Source organism: Xiphophorus couchianus, chromosome 20 (assembly GCF_001444195.1).
Source record: "Xiphophorus couchianus chromosome 20, X_couchianus-1.0, whole genome shotgun sequence".
Classification (NCBI taxonomy): domain Eukaryota; kingdom Metazoa; phylum Chordata; class Actinopteri; order Cyprinodontiformes; family Poeciliidae; genus Xiphophorus; species Xiphophorus couchianus.
In genome coordinates this window covers 520,541-535,312 of record NC_040247.1, presented here as the reverse complement: position 1 = coordinate 535,312, position 14,772 = coordinate 520,541, and the positions used below count along the sequence as shown (strand labels likewise).

Below are 14,772 nucleotides of genomic sequence, written 5' to 3'. Positions count from 1 at the left end.
CCCCTGCCTCTTCCTGCCTCTTCATTTCAGTCACATTTCACTTGAAATCATATTTAACTCTAAAATAGCGAAGATCACATTTGTCACAGATTATGATGGCTAGAATAATCAGTGACCTTACTGTACAGGCTTGTAATTAATGCTAGAGTTTAAAACAAAATAAAAAACTAAAATTACATTCTTATTTTTAGACTCCTTGTGTATATTTTCTGGTGAAGATTTTCTGACGTGGAGGTTGCTGTACTTTTAATCCTCAGTAATGTATCTGCTGGGATAAAACTGACCAAATGTGGAAACCATAACTGTTTAACCACAGGGCTGGACTCCGTCCGTCCCTCCCTGCCTGCCTGCCCTGGTCTTTCCTGGTTGGCCGACTCCTCAGTCCATCACCGGGGCTTACAGGCCATGGGCTGATTTAAGTAGATTAGGTTGTGCTGGGATGGAAAGGGAATGTTTACTGGCACCACTATCTGGTCAGAGCAGCAATGGCTTCTTTATGGAAACATTTCTGCATCCTCATCCTTCATCTGCATTCATCTGCCTCGTTCCACCAGCAACCTGCCAGCAGGTACGTCAGAAAGAAACAAACCAGCACTGAGGTTCAGGCTTTCTAAACCTCAATAGTCTCAGATCTTTGACTCTTGGCACCTTCACTTATGGATTTGCTGGCCGTTTCTCTGCTCTAATTTGACATGTTTTTAACTTAAAGCATGTTTTTGTTACTACTTTATTTGAGATAAAATAGAGAGGAATGTAATCTTTAAATACTTGTTTTTGGCTGACATGGTTTCCTCATCCAGCTGGTAATGAGCAACATTTCTATCTTTTGTTAGTTATGTTTCGAGTCTTGGTTACATTTTTGAAAGCTTTAAGCAATTTCTCCATAAAACTGAATGTTATTTGTATCTTATTAGGCATAAAGAGAAACTGTCATGCCCACTGAACTAATGTTTATTAATATAATTTGATAATTAACAAACAGGACCCCAGTTTCATAGAAACAGCTCAAACTGATTCTGAAATCCTCTAAATCAGCTGGAAATGGATGTTCTGAAAACCTCGTCTTTTGTTTACCTGACTATTTAAAACAAACATGAAGTTTAATTTAGTTATTGCATAATAACTTGCATCGTTATTTATTTGTTCCACATTTTTCTGTTGTGAGGACACCATTTAAAGAAAAAATGAGTAATAAATCCTGCAAACATGTCAGGAAAATGTTTATATAAAATGTCTGAACTGTTCAGAATTTTGATATTTGAAACAATATTTAGATATTTAGTGCCAAATCATCACAGAAACAGGTTAGGGTCAACCATTAAAAACTTGTGTTTATTATTTTGTAATAATCTTTCTGCTTTCAAAGCTTTTTTCCATGTATTAATAAGCCATTGCTACTTTCACTACAGCAGCCAGTGAACACTTAAACCATTAAACTTCAAAATGTTGAGCTTTTTATGTTCTGTTTGTTGTTTTCTCACATTTAACTAGATGTAACGCAGATCTGACCTTTCACCTCCAAAAAATGGATTTTCTTATCCGTTGGCTAAACTTTTAGATTCAGTTTATGGCATCACAGAATCTCCCAAAATAATCCTGCAGTCAAAATGTTCTGCCTCAACTCAGATCAGTTTATCTATTTTATTTGTTACCTAATTTATAGATTCAGAAAAACTTACTTTTGAAAAAATAATTCATAATTAGTTGACTTTAAAAACTGATTTATATGTTGAAAGAAATGAAAACTATAATTCAACCTGAGTTTTACTAATAATAAGAGTTAGTTTGTTTTCTGGTTCCCTAATTGACCCTAGAAAATAACAGAACTATGATAGATGTCAATAAAACAGAGAAGAGTTAAGATTTATAAGAACTATTCAGAATCTGACATTTAATGAAATACTAGGGGAAATAAATGAGCTTTAAACAGATATTGAAATGATTCTCTGCGACTCACTAAAAACTAAAGATCGATCTGTCCTCTGAAGGTGGAGCAGAGGAGGGACACACAAAACGCAGCAGCTTTGATTCTGTTCTTGGACACTTTGCTATATTTGTCTAAATATATTTGCCTAATATTTGTGTGACATTCCTGCATCGTTTTGCTTGTTTTCTCTTCAAACCTTTAACTTGATCTGCTTCATTTGGTGGCATTTTGTTTATGTGCAGTTCAGCTCCAGAGCTTTGCAGGTAAAGACAAGCGACCCAACAGGCTGTACTGTGCATTCATTTGCTGAATTTCATGACGATAAAATAGTAAAAAACAATATCTCTGTTAATGTTTCTAATTTTAAAGGTTTTCTGTTATCAAAGAGAGATTTGTTTCTATGGAAAACTCACCATGAACTGACAGAAACAGTAACATCAGACAATATGCTGCTTTGTTTCAGCCTCCTCTAACCTTTTCTACATCATTTACTTTCATCACGAAAGTCCAAAGCAGCTGCAGAAAGGAACTACTTTCCTTTTACTGTTTAAAGAACACCTTCGCTTTTATTAATTTACTTTATTTTGACAAATGATTTAGGAGTAGAAATGTTGAAATAATTTTTTTTGGAGGTTGGACTCCACTTGCCTGTGTGCATTATTCTGCACCGGCTCTCACCGACACATTTTGATCCTGTTTCTTGTTTGCCTAATCCTCTTTGTTCCTCCTGCCTCTTAGCCGCCTGCTTGCTTTTCACCAACAGGCCTAGAAGCTTTTTCTCTCTAACCCGCCGTCTTTGTCTACACTTTGCTGACAAAACCAGCGACCCAAAGATTAATGCAAGAAAACATCATGATGTTTTAAACTCTTATGAGAGATGAAATGAAGCCCGACCGACTTTAGTTTGATGGCTGAGAATCGTCTAGAACAGGATGGTAGGAAAGGCTTTTAAAATCATTCAAACACAGGCAGAGGTGGGTAGTAACTAGTTACATTCACTGTCTAAATGTACTTTTAGGAGACTTTTTACTACGATGTACTACTTTTTAATTTTACTTCATTTTATTATGAAGTATTTTTACTCTTGTTTGAGTAAAATTTTGTATTTTCTACCCACTGAATGAAAAACAAACATGTTTTAGCCAAAAATCCACCAGACACACTTGTTGTTAAAGTTTCATAAGTTTGTTATTGAAAGAAACAGATTTGGAAACATTTCTTTTGCCTGATTTTATTATTTTTTGTTATTTATTTGAATTATTGTCATTTCGGTTCTTTAAAATACCAACATTTCCACCTAACTTTACATTTTGGTCCATCTGATTATGTAATTTTTAAGTATTAAATGATTGATAATTTGATCAGTTACTCAGTAGTTGTGTTGAGAGGTGAGGATGAAACTGGACTCAGGTTATGGTGAAGTAATGATGGTTTGATGAAGCAAGGTTTCATAAAACTCCAGGCAGTCCAGCAACTGGAAGTGACTCACCACTAAGACCCGACAGGGAAACAGACACAGGTGGGATTAAACACACCAGGAAGGTTTCAGGGAAACGGGTTGGGGTTGGGGTTTGGGTTGGGGCTGGGGTTGGGGTTGGGGTTAGGGCTGGGGTTGGGGACAATCAGAGGGAAGACAAAACAACACAGGAACTAAATTAACACACAGAAAACCAAATCCTCACTTCTTATCAAATACTATTTCACTCTTACTTGAGTAACTTCTTGGATGGACACTTTTTACTTTTACTTGAGTAAAAACATGTTAAGGTGGTGCTACTCTTACTGAAGTACAACATTTGGCTACTCTGTCCTCCTCTGATTACAGGAAAATAAAGAGAAAAGGCTAAATTACAAGAAATACATTGAAACAGATTGCACAAGCACATTTTGACACACAAATAGCTAAAATATGAAGAAACTGAACTGATAATATAATCTCTGGGTTTTTAGAAAGTAAAACTTTACTCTTTGTTTGATTCTGCTTCTGGGAACAAGTGTCCAAAAAGTTTTTAGTAGTAAGCTGTTTTAAGTTTAACCAAGTTAATTAACATGTTTGCATGTAACAGGGTGTATTTTGGTTCGATGACCCCTGAAACCAGGATGAAAATGTCACTTTATGTCTGCTGACGCGAACACAAGCAGATGCTTCATAGATGTTACTTTAAGGATTAAGACGACGTGAAATCCCCCACTGGAAGAAAGCCACTTTCTTTCTGTATAATCTGCAGAAACCCATTAATTGCATCATTATATAATCGCTGCAGTCCCTCAATCTGCTGGCCGCTGCCCTGACCCGGTGTGCAACACAAGATCAGATAAATCTTGTTTTGGTTGCAGGGATTTGGTCAATCAGCCTGGATTTGACCGCTCTATTGTCTGTCTGCTTTTCTGACTGGGAGACATGATTCATCCATTCATCCTCTGACAATATAAACCATATTTATTGTAGCATGCAGTAGGAAAGATGGAGGAATTGATTAGCTGAAGCCGTCTTAATATTGGAACAGATATTATTGGTTATTGCTGTTTGTATCCCAATGTTATAAGTTGGATCTTGGAGTAAAGTTCAACTTAAATGTGATCCAGTTTCAACTTGGTAAATCAGTTTGGGTCACATCAATGTTAAATTGACACAAAGCATCAAAGAAATTGTTTCCATTTTTCAAATGTTACTACATTCGACATGAATTTTGAAGTTGTCCATTGACTTTCCATGTTGTGATGCTAAGGTCCATTTAATTTTCTATTAGTTTATACAGAAAAACTCCTCTTTTTATTCTGCTTAATAAGAATAGGTTCATGATGTAGACTAATTAGATCCCTCCATTTGGTGATGCAAACTTTAGTTTCACTATAAAACTGAAAGTTTGAATGCGTGATGTATTTATATTTAACTTTAACGTTTTCAATAAAATACATATTAACTAACAGATGTGGGTTAAGCACCCAGAAACTGAGCTGAGGAGACAGTAGCACTACTTAAATATATTTTTACTCAAGTAAAAGTAAAAAGTAGCCATCCAAGAAATTACTCAACTAAGAGTTTGATGAAAAGTCTATTCAATCTGATCAATTATCAATCACTTAATATTTAAATATTGCATTATTGGACGAACCAAAACATAAAGTTAAATGGAAATTTCAGTATTTTAAGGACCAAAATGACAATAATTCATGTGAGTAACAAAAAAATCCCAAAATCATACTCATGTTTGCATAATTAACTTTATGATGCGAGTCGTAGCAATCAGGCAAAAATAAAATGTTTCCAAATCAGTTTCTTTCAATATAAAACTTATAAAACTTTAACAAAAAGTGCAGGTGTTTGTCTGTTTCTGGTTAAAACATGTTTGTTTTTCATTCAGTGGGAAGAAAATCCAGAAATTTTACTCAAGTAAGAGCAGAAATACTTTATAATAAAATTACTCAAGCAAAAGTAAAAAGTACAGCGCATTAAAAATATTCCTAAAAGTATTTTTTCCAAAAAGTTACTCAAGTAAATGTACTTGAGTAGATTCTAAATAGCTACTAACCAACTTTGCTAAGTTTCACCTTTTCGATTGAAGATAAGTCTGATATGCCAAATAGTTTAAAGAACCACTATAACCACTATAAGTTATGAGTTATATGCCAAAAAATGTAAAACAAATAATTAGAAACTTGTTAGTTTTGGGTCATGTCATCAGACATCAACCTGCAGCAGAACCGGAAGGCAGCTCTGAGATTTCTTCCATCTGATCAGCACAGAGAGGAGGAAATGTTTTAAACACAGAGTTATTATTTTGTGCATGAAATCAGAAACAGGACGTGGCGTGCTGCTGGAAAAACGCTGCTGCTGCTTGAATCCCTGATTTCAGACTCAGATTATGGCAGTTTGAAAGAGAGGAAACTAAAAGATTAATCAGATCTCTTGTTTCCAGTTAAGCTGATTTCAGTATTAGATTCCGGTCCATTATTTTCTACTTTAGGCATTTGTTTGGAAAGTGGGTCAGAGCCGCTCCACTCAGCAGCAGCAGCACATCTTTGCCTGCGCCAGGCTAATCACCAAGTGTTGGTTTTAATCCAGCGGGTCGCCAGCCGGGTCACTGGGCCCACCACATGCTCTCTTCACAGGTTAACTGCAAATATCACTTTTCTTTGACCAAATCTGCTTCATAGAAGAACCCACTGCCCCGCTCTGACTGCCAGGATCATTAATATGGATTACTGTGAGGTCACTTAAAAATCAAAACAAAAACAAAAGCAATTCCTGACAATGTAGAGAAAGATTTTCAAACAGAAAGAAAGCAGAACAAGGAGTCGTCTTTTTAAAAACTATGAACGCTGTAATCGCTCAATCTCTTTCCTATTGCTGAATTATTAAACTTCATCACTGCAGTTGTTGGGTTATTTTCTGACCTTCTGGTTGAGAAACAAAATCTGTAAAAGGTGTAAAAACTTTTTATAGCACTGTGTTTACAGACTCATTTAATAAATTAGAATATTATGCAAAAGTCCATTTGTTTCATCACTAAATGAAACATTATTAATTACACAGAGATGAATGTTTGAAATGTTTTTAATTCTGTTAATTATGATCATTTTCTGCTTAAAGTCAATTAAAACATGACAAGAATATTATGTCAGACTAATAAAAAATACAGTGTAGCTTTGATAAAAAATATGTTTCAAAGTTAGACATTTTCAAAACATACTTTTAATCTGACAAATAACCTTCATCAGATGTAATTTACTGAATAAATTAGAATATTCAATCGATATAAAATATCGAATGAATAAATTGCAAAATATAATTTTTTTAACAAAATTATTTACATTTTTTATAGTTTTTTTTACTGACTAAGCAGCTAACTGCAGGCAGGTTGTAACACATTTTAGTAAAACTGACTGACTTTGTCAAATGTTTAAAAGAGTCATCACTGCATTTAATATTTTCTGATTAATTTAACCAGAAACATTAAGATTAAAGACAAGTCTCAATGTAAAAAACTGTAATAAGATGAAGTCAAAGTGTCTATAAGAACTCATTAGTGTAGAATATTATGCAGAAATAATAACGAAACGTTGTTGGTAATTCTCCTGTGGTTTCTGTTTACAGCTCAGCGTCTGCAGTCAGAGGTAAATTACCCATCAGAACATTTTAAACAGAATAAAGGTTTGAATCTGGGATGTAGGAAACGTGCAACAATTTTATTAGGAAATGCTTTTGTCAACTAATGTGATAATCAGACATGCAAAAAATGACCTAAATTAGCTTTAAAACATATAAGGGCAGAATAAATGTGTGAACAAAGGAGACAATATTTCAATGATAAATACATAAAGTTTTTTGTGAAATCTGAATATTTTTGATCGTTTCTTATCCAGATGAAGGAAGCAAAACGACGATGAGAAATGAAGAAAACTTGTTTTTCACTGGGGAACCGGAGGTGAGTTTAACAGTAACAATCAGTTCAGTTTAATTATTCACAACATGTATCATCATAATGCACTTTATGAAAAATGAAAAAGTCAATTCAATCCAGTAATACACTCAATAAATCCCTAATTACATCAGAGGTGGGTAGAGTAGCAAGGTTTTATTATTTTATAATAAAATTACTCAAAAAGTAGTAAAAATACTCCTAAAAGTATTTTTCCCCCAAAAAGTTAGTCCAATAAATGTAACTGAGTAAATGTAACTAGTTACTATCCAACTCTGTCTCCTGCAGAATCCTCTCGCTGCACAGAGAAAGTTGCTCCAAGCAGCAGGAGCTGCTCTTCCTTTCTCTCCTCTCAAGGTGACATTAATAATAAAATCATTTCTCCTCACACAGTTTGAGGATGTTTTAATGTTCTTGTTGTTTCCATGCTGCAGGTGTTGTCCAGCGGAGAGCCGTGTATTTTGTTCCAGGCGAGGAAACTTTCTCTGCGCTTTGAGAAGCAGAGACCGGTGGACCTGACAGAGCTCACCTTTTCTCCTCAGAAGCTTGTCGACACGAGGGAGTCGCTCTGCCAGCAGGACAAAGCCACGTATGTTCACAGATCTAACGCATTTCAAAATACAAAATCATAAAAACATCATACAGATTTGAAAAACCAGGAAGAAACATTCATCAAATCATCAATAAACATCAAATATGTTGGTCCATGTTGCAGTTATTATGGACTGAAAGCACCTCTAAATAGACAGGTTTTTAACTTTTATTTAAAGGAGCTCTCTGTAAAAAATAGCATTTTTGCAAAAAGAAAAAAAAAATAGAACACCTGATCAAGTGTTTTTCTTTAACTCCTTGTATCTGTGCGTCTTCTTCAGGCTGGTCATGAGGTTTGGAGATGTGGAGGAGTTGAGAGGCTTATCAATCAGGTTAGTCTGTCTGATAATCAGCAACACTAAATAATAACCATCATCCATATAGTTTTAAACTGATGTGGAAGTCTGATGTTAAAAACAACAAAATGACAAATCATTTCAAAACTTTCTCCATCTTTAATGTGACATATGTCCAGCTCAAATCAACTACAAATCAGTGACTATTTGTGAGGAAAATAATGCAAAATAAAAAAATTCTAATGACCTTGCAGCATAAAAGCACACTTGGGGTGCTTTTTGTTTTAATTTCAGTTCAGTCTTATACTACTGTCATGAATCTAATTCACTTGAAATAACATGTAACTGTTTTAGTCGGATTTTCATCCTGGGTGCACAAAGCAGCGTGATCACAGGTCCTTCCTCCCAACAGTCCTACACTTTATAACTATTGTTGCTCACAACAAACTCCATAAGCTGTTTACATCTATGCTGTTGTTTACACAGATTTCTATTTTCTTGTTTTTTCAATAATATATAATGAGCCCAGTTTGTGTATCTGCAGGCTTACACTAGCATTTCATTGGCTGCAGTTAGACCTTCATTTCACAACTGAGGGAGAGCAGAGGGTCTTTCTGTTTATTCTATTCTGAAACAGACATTTCTGTACATAAAACATAAAAAAGATACAGGTGGGTTTTTAGTGGAGTTTCATCCATAAAGGTTTACCTGTTACCTGTTACACAATTGAATCCTGCAGGATTGACAGAAGCCCTGAGAAAGAGCTTCTCTTCATCTCAATATTTCATCAGAATATGCGCACAAAAGAAATAATTAATTTCTTTTCTCCTCTTTTTAATTTATAATTTTGTTATAAATCCACGGATTAGAAATTGAAGCACCAAGTAATGCTTCCAGTGAGAAATGACTGAGGATAATGTGATTTGGTTGGCAAAAAGCTGTCATGTCCATACGAAGCCACCAGAGGGCGTAGTTTTTGCAGCTGTATTAGATTGCATTATTTGCATTAAGACTGGATATATGCCAGTTTGCAGCCTCCAGGTTCCTGTAACTCAGCAGATTTCAATAAAGATATGATTTGTATTTTTTTAAATAAAATCCCCTTCTTTTGCTCTTGATATAGGATATCTTGCTGCTCTCTCTGTTTACAATGCATAATAGAGAAATGTCAGATTTATGTATGAGCGTTGCAGTAAGATAACCCATGATGGGGTTTGGTTTGTCTGAATAGATTTTATTTTCTCCAGATTTCAGCTCTCCAACACATTTTACGAGTCCTCAGGTCAGTGGTGGTTCTCCGTGGACCGGGTCTCTGTTTCATACAACACTTCTGAGGAGGTTGTCTTCAACGCCACGGATGTTTACGCTCCGGCCTCCTCCTCCTACCGCTGCCTGCATGTCAGCAGTCTGCAGAGATACAGTGGTCTGTTACTGCCGAGCACTGAGCATGCACAGCGCTGGGCCATCACCTTCATCGACTTCCAGGTACCAAATAATGTTCTCCCGTATGGGGCCCCTGAACCCGCCCCGCCCCCATCTATCTGCTGGAGGGCAAAAAGCTCCAGCCATGATTATCAGTAGTTAGGCCGTGCTTTTAATGCTGCAGAACTTGTGAACGAACGTTTGGATGTACGTGAGACTTGGAACTTGCGTCTGTATTGCTTGCATTATCCTGGTTCTCCATGTCATCTGTTTTACCTGACCGCAGGCTCATGGTTGATGTGCTGAATATCTCCTCTGGTTGTGGCCCTGATGTTCTTTACTGTGCAGTCATTTCGATTTTTCACCAGCTAGACAGCAAGATAACAAAACTTCTCTTTTGTTTCACTTGTTTACTGAAGAATCAATCAATCAATCAAATCTAATTTTATTTGTATAGCACATTTCAGCAGCAAGGCATTTCAAAGTGCTTTACATCATATCAAACACAGAAACACAATGCAACATAGAATCAATAATCAAAACACGACATTAAGTCAAGTTCCATCAATAAATTTGTAATTGATTACATCTCAAATACAATCCTAAACAGGTGGGTTTTTAGTGGAGTTTCATCCATAAAGGTTTACCTGTTTCACTCCTACTGTGTTGTATGGAACAAAATACCTGCTGCTATTTTTATTCCCGCTCACAATCACACAGTTTAAAACGATGTAAACAGCATTTTAATGGGCTCCGTTCACCTCTTTCACAGAGCAGGGACTCCGTCGTCCCTCACGGATTTTTGTGCAATTCTATGGTACCTGTTAGTGTCTAGAATTTACAGGGTTTGTGTTACGCGCAGAATGGCCTCTGACCACCTCCTTCACTTTGGTCATGTAAACTGAAATATACAATGCATATTATTAGCTAATGAACATAGCAAATTAGCCATGCTTACTGCGAGCTGAAATAAAAATTTTCATAATTGATTTAAAAGTACAAATTATTCACATCACTGTTACACAAAACAAAGAGACAGTTATTCTCACTATTAACCAATACCTATGAACAAATCTTGTCTGAAACAAAACATACTAAGGTAATAATCAGCTTAATTTAGGAACCATTCAGTGTTACATTCAACCATCTTGAATCTTTTTTTTAGCGTCACCAAACAATGCAACAAAATATCCACCAGAGAGAGTCCCAGTGTGGTTTTCAAAAAGGTGTCACGTCGATCCGCATTTTCCCGGTCCAGTTTAATTCACAAAGGCAACATAGTGTATGTTTAAAAAATGTAAACAGCAACCTAAAACCAACTCTGACAGATCATCAGTAGAGCAGGCGTTAGCTAATTAGCTTCAACTACATACTACAGCTATGTTAGCTTAATAGCAGCTGTAGCCAATCTATCACAGCGATCGCTTATTAATAATCCCAAAAATAAACATCAAGCCTAAAGACTTAAAATTGTAACGGACTGAATGTTCTGTTCTTTGAATGGGAAATGTTTGAGTGTTTTTTTGGTGTTGAATTATTGTCAGTTAAAATGGCAACGAGTCTGAGTGCAACGTAGCCGTCAGAGAAGAGGGAGGAAGAGTAGCTTTAAGTTGTTCTGTAATGGTTTTTCTGTGTTATTTTTTCCCTTTGCTGTGGCCCATGGCCCTAAAATACATGTCCAGGTTTCATTTTGTTAATGGGGTCGTTCTACCGCAGCAGCGTTGCTACGAACGGCCAGTAACACAATTGTCTTTTTGCCCTCCAGCATTGTGCGGATGCGTGAAATTTCCGGATATAAACAATAGCCTGCAATCGGTCCATTATATGTCTGTTAAACTGAATTATATCAACTTTAATAAACGGGTATTGATGTGTTTAGATCCAAGCATTCAACATCAGTGAAGGGAGGTTTTCTCCTGCGAGCGACTGCACCACAGTCCTGACCCCGGCCATCCTGATGGGCCTCATCACCTCCCTGATCCTGCTGCTGGTTCTGGCCTACGCCCTGCACATGGTCGTCCACCTGAAACACATCGAGCACGACGACGACCAAAAGCCTGATATCTACTTCCCTCAGAGCCCAGAGCAGCTGGACCACTGCTGCGAAGAAAGCTCCACCGGGAAGAACGTGATGTAGGACAAAAAGAAGGTTCCTAAAACAGAGACAGAGCTGTGATGACCCATGGAGTCATGTTTCTGCTCAGGAGTTCATTTTTAAGGAAATCATTTTATTAATTGTCTTTGTTAATAAAATGCACTTGACCCCAAATTGCCTACCGATCTGCGTATCGGTGTATAAATGTGTGTGTGTTTGTTAGTGCGACTGGGTGAATGTGACTCTAGTGTAAAGCGCTTTGAGTGGTCAAAAATGACTGGAAAAGCGCTATATACGTTCAGTCCATTTACCATTTATTTACCACATCAATTATGTGTGAGGCAGCAAGTTTGACAGGTTTAAGCTCTGCCCCCAGCTGGGTGAACTAAAGCAGGAAACAGTTTGTGATCGTTGTTTCCTGCAGAGACTCCCAGACAATCAGATTCACCTTCAGACCAAACTAGCAGCTTCCTCTCAGTGAGTCCAGCTGCAGGAGAGAAAAGTGGAAACCTCCAACTCTGCTGCTTCAAGCTGCTCACACTGAAGGTGAGTTGGACCAAGAACACTTTGAGGGAAGTTAGTAGAGAGAGGGAGCCGTGACTGACTGGACCTTCTCTGTTTTCAGCTTCATTCAAAGACAAAATGGCTTCCAGGTTAGAGGAGGATCTCTGCTGTTCAGTCTGTCAGGACGTCTTTAAGGATCCGCTTGTTCTGTCATGTAGCCACAGCTTCTGTAAGGAATCTCTGAAGAGCTGGTGGGGAGAGAAACCATCAAGAGATTGTCCAGTTTGTAAGAGGAGATCTTCAAGGTCTGATCCACCTTTAAATCTGGTTCTGAAGAACCTGTGTGAGACTTTCTTACAGCAGAGAAATCAGAGACTTTCAGAGGATCTCTGCAGTCTGCACGCTGAGAAACTCAAACTCTTCTGTCTGAACCATCGAGATCCCATTTGCTCCATCTGCAGAGATTCAGAAAAACACACCAACCACAGATTCAGACACATTGATGAAGCTGCTCAGCATCACAGAGAGATCATCCAGGACTCCACCTGACTGAAGATCTGACCAGTTTGACTCTAGGAGAGGAACAGCAACTTCCTTATAATCCAGAGAGATTTGAGGTCGAGTGGTCGGTCCTGAGCTCTGAAGGCTTTAACTCAGGGAAGCACAGCTGGGATGTTGATGCTGGAGATGGTGGAGACTTGGAACTTGGTGTGACAGCAGAGTCTGTCCAGAGGGAGGGTGTCATGAAATGGTGGTGTATGGTGGTGAGGAAAACGCAGCAGGCTCAGGATGAGATGAGATATGGTGGTTTAATAGTAATCCAGGAAATAAACACAGCCCCAAAACGGTCCCAAAGCCGGGCAGCACGGCCGAGCTCAAGCCAGGGCTCGACGCCGGTAGCAACCGGTAAACGAGGGACGAGAAAACAGACTGGGCCCATGGAACGAACCGACAAGGACCCGACCAAGACACAGAGACACAGGTGACACTAAATACACAAGAGGTAATCAGGGAACGAGAAACACCTGGGGACTAATCAAAGGGAGACAGGACAACACGGAGACACAGATACACATGAAACTCAAAATAAACACACAGAAAAACACAGATCCTGACAGAGGGAAAGATAGAGTCTGGATTGTTGCATCTGTGTTTCTATGAAGAAAAATACAAAACATGGTCTCCTCCAGCTCCTCCCACATTTCTCTCAGTCCAGAAGAAACTCCAGAGGATCAGAGTGAATCTGGACTGGGACAGAGGAAAGCTATCGTCCTTTGATCTGGATACTAACACAAACATACACACTTTCAGACACACCTTCACTGACAAGATGTTTCCGTACATCAGCACTTTGTGTAAAGTAAAACTTACCAATGAAGATCTCAGCGGTCAAACAGCAGCTCTGAGGTTTTCAGCATGAAGATCCAAAAGTCCAAATGAAACTTTATTGATCAGTTTAAAACTGGACTGATGTTCTGGTTCTTGACTCTGTAACTGGATGTTGGACTTCTTAACAAACTGGACATCTTCATCTGTCATCTTGAACACTGTGTCCTCAGCCCACTGATGGACTTCTTCACCAGCAGTCGACTTTCCAGGTTCATCCTCAACATCTTTAGCACAGGGGTGGAGATGGTCACCAGGCTCACATACCTTGGGGTTCACATCTCCAACACCAGGTGGCAGAAAGGACGGGTCGGTCTCCAACATTAGGAATTGCTTCTACAGCTGATTGGTGGAGAGCAGACTGACTTCCTGCCAGAGAAGCAGGAACATTTCTGGAACATGTACCAGAGTCAATGGAGGGACGGAGACCTGCATGTCCCCAACAACCCTGCACATGAACTGTCCACCTGGATGAGAAACATCTTTTCCACAGATGCTGTGAAGCTGCTGAAATGTTGTTTATGATAAACCGATCTCAGTTTCTGGGTGTAAAACCTTTGTTTTTTTAACAAAATTGATTTGGATTGAATACTTTAGTTGAAACTCTGAGACTTGGGTTCTGTTCTTCACTGCTTCGTGTTTTTCATGATACAAGACTCATAAACTTTATTGGGGCCTGCCCATAGTAATGCCTCCACTATGCATGGAGGCATAGTAATGCATGGAGGCAGTCAGTGCCTCCATGCATTACTATGGGCAGGCACCTATTGTTCTACACCCAATAGAAAGTCTCTTTATAGACGACAAATAGCCCTCTCATATGCTTCAAACGGTTTTCCAATAAGTCTCTCGGTTCCTGAACGGCAAGGAGTTGTTCGGACTGCTTTTTCCATATAAACCAATGGGGTGTCTCACAAAGATAGAAATCTTTCTCCACCTTTCTGTCTCACACACACACATGACAGTTAGCAGAGGATTGATAACCATAGCAACGGAACACAGGAGGGGATTGGCTGCTGGTTAGGACTACAAATACGCATCACTGTAGTTCTAATCAACACTCAGTTAAAACAGAGGGCTGAGCTGCCATTTAGAGCTACAGGCTGTTTTGGACAGTAAATAACGGAT

The 14,772-nt window shown here is 38.1% G+C and overlaps 1 protein-coding gene and 1 long non-coding RNA gene across 2 annotated transcripts; both read left to right on the top strand.

The window, feature by feature from the left end:
• Positions 1–406: 406 nt before the first annotated feature.
• LOC114135048 (V-type proton ATPase subunit S1-like) lies at positions 407–11,898 on the top strand. Its single transcript, XM_028001953.1, has 8 exons — positions 407–568; positions 7,026–7,045; positions 7,295–7,356; positions 7,639–7,707; positions 7,785–7,939; positions 8,223–8,273; positions 9,485–9,722; positions 11,539–11,898. The coding sequence occupies exons 1-8, from the start codon at positions 486–488 to the stop codon at positions 11,794–11,796; spliced, it is 936 nt and encodes a 311-aa protein (XP_027857754.1). The 5' UTR covers positions 407–485; the 3' UTR covers positions 11,797–11,898.
• Positions 11,899–12,002: 104 nt separating this feature from the next.
• On the top strand, positions 12,003–14,253 carry LOC114134984 (uncharacterized). Its single transcript, XR_003593501.1, has 2 exons — positions 12,003–12,300; positions 12,380–14,253. It is a non-coding gene; the product is annotated as an uncharacterized LOC114134984 (long non-coding RNA).
• The last annotated feature ends 519 nt before the right edge of the window (positions 14,254–14,772 follow it).

Coding starts and splice junctions, on each gene's coding strand:
- LOC114135048 (XM_028001953.1), top strand. CDS start 486: ATGGCTTCTTTATGGAAACATTTCTGCATCCTCATCCTTCATCTGCAT. Junction 7,708..7,784: donor TTCCTTTCTCTCCTCTCAAG/GTGACATTAATA, acceptor TCCATGCTGCAG/GTGTTGTCCAGCGGAGAGCC. Junction 8,274..9,484: donor TTGAGAGGCTTATCAATCAG/GTTAGTCTGTCT, acceptor TATTTTCTCCAG/ATTTCAGCTCTCCAACACAT.